This window comes from Acipenser ruthenus, chromosome 13 (assembly GCF_902713425.1).
Source record: "Acipenser ruthenus chromosome 13, fAciRut3.2 maternal haplotype, whole genome shotgun sequence".
NCBI lineage: Eukaryota > Metazoa > Chordata > Actinopteri > Acipenseriformes > Acipenseridae > Acipenser > Acipenser ruthenus.
The window spans coordinates 32743752-32750843 of record NC_081201.1 but is presented as its reverse complement, the minus strand read 5'-3'; the positions used below and the strand labels follow the sequence as shown (position 1 = coordinate 32750843).

The following is a 7092-nucleotide window of genomic DNA, read 5'->3' as shown; positions in this document are numbered from 1 at the left end:
GAGACTCTGCTTGCGAGATTTAAAACGAGATTGTTCGCGGGATTTCAAGATATATTACAGTTACAGGGAGAATTTAAAACAGAATTGTAAATTGTGGCGAAATGTAAAAAAATGCCTAGACACGTGACCATAAGGATTTTGTTGTGGAAGACAGCAAAGGAAAGAAGGTACAACTTAAATGTGCAAGTACTGTCAAGTTACTATCGATACAGTGACCAAGCATTTTGAAAAGTAACTGAAAACAATAGTTTCATAGTATATAAAAAGCGAAAGCCCTGAAAAAAAACAATTCTAAAACTCAAAAATAAGCATCAAAAAATGAAATTAATAATTTTAGAATGATGCCTTTTGTACAGAAATACATCTGCACATGGGATAAGATTAACTGGAACAGTAACAGTGATTGGTTGATTTCTTCATTAAGCTCTCACTCTCTCCAACTGAGCACAACTCCATCAGCCAGTCCAGAACAAACCTTAAAAAAACGAGAGATTTATTAAAGGCAGGTGCATACCTCTTAAAGGGAGAGGCATTAGAGCATTGTTAATCTCCTCTGGTGCCTGGTCAGAGAAAGGGCCTGGTGAACTTCAAAAACTTCTTGGTTTCAAAAAGCAGGTCTTATCAAGTACTAGCACTGGTGGCCTGGTTATTCCAATAGACTCAAGCCTGTTCTTCAACACTTCTTTAAAAAACCCTTGCAACCATTAGGAGAGCTGAATTCAGCAGAGGGTTGCAAATGGCATTTCTTGGACATTAAAAATCGTCACTATTACCCAGCCTGATGAACCTAATTAAGTAATGTAGCAGCGACACAGCCGGTTACCAGACTAATGGGTGAAAAACACATCATTTCCCCATGATTTGAGTCGTTATTTGTGCAGATGGTTGGTTGATTTAGGTGATACATTATTTTGTAACACAGATTCTCAGATATATATATATATATATACATATATATAGAGAGAGAGAGAGAGAGAGAGAGAGAGAGAGAGAGAGAGAGAGAGAGAGAGAGAGAGAGAGAGAGAGAGAGAGGGGTATGCAAGCTGCTTAAAACAAACACAGCCCCTGCAAGTAAAAAAATAAAGAAATGGAAATGAAATTAGATGCCTGGGATAATCAGCGCTTGTGATTATAAGGTCAGGGAGAAATCATCAGATGGTAATTGGCCTGAGAGTAGATTATACACTGGCAGCGATGATCTTTCAAAAAGTTCCTGGCATTTATTTTTTGCAAATCAATATTGTTCTAAGAATTCATATCAAGAACCTTTAAACCCCCCTACCCCCCCCCCCCCTCCCCACCCCCCCTTCTACTGAGCCCTTTCTCTGACTGTTGAAAGTACACAATGTGACGTCATTACCAGTAAACTCCTGATTGGTCCTTCCCTGCTGAGTTAAAGTCTTGCTCTGTAAGTCTGGACAGGAAGGCAAGGTCCAGTAGTTTATATGTAAACCTGTGTGTTTTACAGGTTGACACAGCTTTCAAGAGAACTCAGAATCGAATTTCATCTGCCTTTTGCGATCATTTCTACACAAATCTGCCCTTTAAAACGTAATCCATCAACCTATGAAACTAATGCAAGTGAGCTGTGTGTTGACAAAATTCATAATGGGGTCCAAGTGATCAATCATCAGACTTTACTCCACTCGTGAGCAAAGGCTTGTATGCTCAGGGATCTGCCACTCCATGGTTTATATCATGTCTTCCCACACCTCCCTCTCTCTATATACATACCGTTTTATCTCTCTGTCCATCACAGACTGCCTTCATTCAGACTTTCCCTTCATTTTGCCATTGCTGATCTCTGATGACTTTTGGAGCAGCCTAACCAACAGGGCTGTGCTTGCTCCTGTGGCACCTGCTCGGCGTGCCTCCACTGCCTCTTTCCAATTAAATCTTTCCCTGTTTGTGGTAGACTGTTTGCAATTGCAACTGCTTTATAGTGCTGCAGTGATAACGTCACATTACTTGATTAATCTAATGTACCCAGTGGTGTAGTGGTAAAAAAAAAAGTAGCGGAGCGGTCCCAATGAGAATCAATTAAATAGTTAACGAGGTATTAACAGTTACGCCCACTTTCCATTTAACGCGATTTAATCGGGGTTTTTTTAATAATAATATAACACATATTTTACTTAACAAATTTCTGTAAAATCTCCCCTCTCTATAGAAAATTAAAAGTTGCACTTACCAATCACAGGTTGTTTTTAGTCAACTATAGGAACTGCCACAGAGCGTCAGGGGAGTCGCTGGAAATTGGAGCTGCCACCCGTGTACGGCTGTCATCTGCGGATCGATGATTGTGTCGCAACCAAGTGGTCACATAAGGGCTTGGATTCCACTGTCTCAAAGGGGGTCCATGAAGCTTGATAAACATTAAGGCTGAAGCATGTTTGATTAAAATTTTGGAACGCTGATCAGTTATAATTAAGTTCATTTGGCTGAATCCCCTTTCACATTCAGCAGTACTGCACGGGATCACACGTGTGCAGTTAATAAGTGGAGCTAAATCATCTGGAATTCTTCCGTTGTTCTCCTTAAAATCTCGAAATGCATTTTTGATAATACGTTCATTTAGCTGAAAGCGCCGACACAATCTTTCAACTTCATTTTCGCCATAACCCTGGGGTAGTTCTGCAGGCCAGTGGTGTGGATCCAGGACCAAGAGCTCAGAAAGAAGACTTTCATATTTTTGGCAATTCACCTCGGAAGAAGCCTGAAAGAATAAGCTATTTGAAATTAATGGTAGCATTTCTAAAATGTATTTTCGAAACCTTAACTGTGTATATATATATATATATATATGCGTTTTGTAGTTTTGAGTAGGATTAAATAAAGTAAATAATAAAAGTGAGATTTTGCAGAATACATATACTGTGCGGGAGTGTTTTTCTATTCTTATATTTACATTAGTCTATGCACCTGCGATGAGACTGACAGGAGTGCAGATGTTTATAATTTATTTGTATATACTTCTCAGTTGCAGTTTTATACTACACATGAAACTGAAATTAACGCCCCCCTCTGCTCGTTAATTGCAAACAATTAGGCTAGCTATTAAAATTAAAAAAATCTGTACAAGGTTTATGAACATACCTTCTCATTTGATGCAGTGGTTGTAAAAAGTCGTTCTTTCATATGATTGGCGAGTTTGGTAAGGAATTGTTTATGATTTATTTTTACATGTTTGGGATTCGACGTCAGCACTGTAGATTTAAATGTTCCTTCCATGGCAGCTATCTGCGCTTCAAGAGTCTTTGTACCTACATTCTCATTCATGGATTCAAAAATCCTTACTGTTCTACGTGCCATTTTATCTGCATAAACCAATGTAGTAGTCCGTTTCTGGAGAATCTCTGACAGCAGTGAAAGTTCGTATAAGGCATCGTACATAACTCCGAGGTCAATGAGAAATTCTGGCGAGCACAGCCTTTTCAGTAGACCGCTGTATGTCGCTCTTTCAGCAGAAGTCCGCTTAGAGCTTACGGCAGCTTTAAAATGAGTCGACAGAACTTCAAAACTTTCCCACACAGCGGAGACAGTCCTGAACGAACTGGAAACCCATCTCACATCCAGTACACGACCAATTTTCCTCAAGACAGCATCCAGTTCCTTCGCACAATTTCGGAGTTCTTGCTGATTTAGTGCTGATCTACTGTAGACTGAGTATAGCTTGTCCATGAAAGAATGAAAATGGTTCATGCCAGTAGTCTCAGAAACACTATCGGCAACTGCAAGTTCGAGTCTGTGATTTAGACAGTGCCAGACAACAATGTTGGGGTACATGTCTGAAATTCGTTTTGCCACACCAGATTTTTTCCCAAGCATTACACTTGCACCGTCACTTGCAAATGCAACAAGATTCTTCTGTAAGTATGCATGGTCAAACCCGTGTTTTTGAAGACACTTAGTAAGCGCTAACACTATGGACTCAGCTGACTGATCAAAAAGTTCAACTAACTCCAAAAACATGAAGTGAGGGTCACGTGTCTTGTCTGTCTCGCATTTGAGATGCACAATAAGTGCTGGGGAACCATTCAGAGCTGTTGATTCATCAATTAACACAGCAATTTTTCCATCGATGTGTATTATTCTCTCACAGGCCTTTTTGACCATTTCATCAGAAACGTGGTTGATAATTTGAGTGGCGCTGTATCTGGAATGAAGACCAGTTCCCACATTAACACCATTTATTTCTTGCAGTTCCAGTAAGGCCTGATGATCAGAATAGGGTCGATTTTGTTTTGCAAGGTAGTAAGCAGTAGAAAATATTTTACAGGTAGTTTCGTGATCTCGCCTTTTTGCACTGTCAACACATTTCCCAATAATGTCCTCTGTGTTCTGCTGTAACAATGCAGTGGCCTTGTTATGAGCGCTGGATTTCTTGTGTTCAGCTATCTTTTTTCTCAAAGATCGTAGCTGTTGCTCTCGAGTTTTTCCATTGTACCCAACACTGTAATTTTTCCACTCAGAAGACAGAGAAACACCCTGACTTTTCAAAACTGACAGCGCAGAAACACGTCTACAAACACGACAGCCCAGATTACCATCCGCACAGTCAAGGAAAGTGTAAAGTTGTTTCTTTTCTTCCCATACCTCAGAACTCCAGATGTTTGGCCATGGCTGTTTCTCCGCGCTTTTTTCTTCAACTGCTGTAGGTTCTGGTTCCACTGTAGGTTCTGCTTCTGCCGTACAACAAACGATCTTCTGTTTTTTACTACTATTGCCAAAATATTGTATCAAAGTCTCTTGACGAGTTCGTTTACTACCTCCGAGACCAGACATTTTTGATTTGCGAGTTGTTTTTTATTATTATTAATACCGTTACTAATATCATCACCTCAGTTACGGCCAAGGAACGAACCGCCTCCTTCTCTGATTGGTTGTCAGCAACATCACTTTCAAAATTGATTTGCTAAAAAAAAAAAACTGGAATGACAGCATATTTTAATGGCATAATAATGGACCAATCAAAAGCAGCAACTGTGCTGCTTATTGTGGTGACATCGTTTTTCAGATTACTTGATGTTTTAGCCGACAGCTTGTCTTTATTAAACGTATAGCTAGCTGTCTGTCTGTCGCAAATTCGCACAGCTGGCACAGAGCCGCAGGCAATGCTTACTACAAGTGTTTAGACAAAATTCGAACACGAAAATATTTTAAATATATGTATTTATAAATGTGAACATTTGCAATTGAAAAACATGGATTGAAAAAGTGCCGGAGCGCCGCTCCGCCCCGCTCCGGCTCCACTACACCCCTGAATGTACCATATACTGTATATATAACAAAGTTCCCAGTCAAACTATACCATTTGTCCAACATGGAAGAAGTTAAATCACATAAACAGTTCAATCCAGTTTACAGATGGCTGGAAGACACTCCAAGATATTCTGACAGTTTGAATGGCATGCCTAAACAGGTGTTAAAAAACGCAATATGCTGCTTCAATTAATTAGTGTCAATTGAATGCTCGGTCAAGCTATTTATAGGGCAGGGTTAGCGATGGGCACGGAAGGAAAGTTTAACTGAAGAAAGAAGACACGAGGCATGAGGCTGGAGCAGAGCATGTGAGCGGAGTGGAGCGAGGAGTGGAGCGGGACCATTTAACTAGGCGCGTGGAGTGGAGCGGGACCATTTAACTAGGCGCGTGGAGTGGAGCGGGACCATTTTGCTAGGAGCGTGGAGTGGAGGGGTTAAAGTGCCTGTGCAGAGCGCGAGCGCGAAAAGCCTCTGGCACTGCTCCCGCTCCAAAAGATGTTTTGCAAAACATTTGACACTATACATATAAGATATGATAAACGATGCAGCTTTTGCGATGCTCCGACAATATTGTGCAATCTATGAAATCGCCATGTATAAAGTTAACAAAATAATCAATAATATCCAATTTGCACAATAAGAGTTTTATTACAACAGTGAAAGCCATTGTGTGCTTTAAAAATATTTAACCACATGGTATGTGCAAAAGGGTCGGTGTATGTTAGGATCCCTTTTTTAGACAGCTGAAATCGTATAGTGTTCGGCTTGGGGTTGTCTTGCGAATGATCCTATCGAGGTGCAGAAAATTCACTCTGCCCAAAGCATTTTCATCACTTCATGTAACAGTGAGATTCATATATTTATAAATCCAGGGAAATAAATATAATTAAAAACAAAACAAATGTAAAAACCCCGTTATTGCTGTAATAAATATTTTGCAGACTTTTTTTTTTTATAAGTGTGAACTTAGAGAAGTGTGAACTTGTTTTAATAATCCATTTTACTAAAAACATAACAGTACTCACTGGAACCCGATCCCTGATATTTGTATCCGGTTTGTCGGTACCAAGCAGGACCCGGAAACCCGATTTCAAAGGAACCGGTTCGCACATCTCTACATTTTGGAAGCTATTTACACGAGCAGTTGGAGCTGAGCGTGAGTGGAGTTGGCTGCAGAATTAGAATCACCGGAGCAGACTTGGGACATAAAAGCCTTGGAGCGAGCGGTTTCAAAGAGAAAGAGAGCGAGGAGCGACGTTTATGAGCGCTCCACTCCGCTCACATGCTCTGCGCTGGAGCGTGGGAGGCTTTGCATTTTACACAGTTGAACCTAAACTATTATAATACAGCTGCTTATTTTTTCTCTCAAATATCTAAGGTAGTGTTTGCTGTCCTTATGCAGCAGTACCTACAATATATTTACAAGTTTACACTAATAAACCTGCACATTAATCTAGCAGTTCTTCCCCATGCTTTCCACATGCTTGCATTTACCATAGTTTGCCATCTTTTTTAATAGGCTTTACCATACCTCGCTGGTGCTTTACCATGCTTTCACTGCGCTTTATCACACTTTGATGTGCTTTAACTGTGTGGAACTTTTATAAGGGTGTGCTGGGGTGGTGAGGGACTCTGGGTCCCTTGCTATGCATTTCAGACAGACCTGAGACGATTGCCTGACCTCTGATGTCAATTTAAAGCGGATGCCAATTGAGATTTGTTTTAAATGTGTCTTTAGAGAGGAATCTGAAGCAGCAGCCCCCAAGGATCTAATGGCTGCCAGCAGCGGATATATGGATCTATAGATATAGGCTACAGGCTATAGGCTTT

The 7092-nt window shown here is 40.4% G+C and overlaps 1 protein-coding gene across 1 annotated transcript; it reads right to left on the bottom strand.

Annotated features, from left to right (window-relative positions):
* Nucleotides 1-1995: 1995 nt before the first annotated feature.
* On the bottom strand, nt 1996-5255 carry LOC131696878 (E3 SUMO-protein ligase KIAA1586-like). The gene is made up of 2 exons (XM_058985164.1): nt 3097-5255; nt 1996-2716 (listed from the first exon to the last, which is right to left on the bottom strand). The coding sequence occupies exons 1-2, from the start codon at nt 4783-4785 to the stop codon at nt 2216-2218; spliced, it is 2190 nt and encodes a 729-aa protein (XP_058841147.1). The 5' UTR covers nt 4786-5255; the 3' UTR covers nt 1996-2215.
* Between the last annotated feature and the right edge of the window lie 1837 nt (nt 5256-7092).

Bases quoted from the DNA above. Each gene is read 5' to 3' on its own strand.
- LOC131696878 (XM_058985164.1), bottom strand. From the start codon at position 4,785: ATGTCTGGTCTCGGAGGTAGTAAACGAACTCGTCAAGAGACTTTGATA. The intron at 2,717-3,096 runs GTATGTTCATAA...TTATTCTTTCAG, and splicing joins CCACTGCATCAAATGAGAAG to GCTTCTTCCGAGGTGAATTG.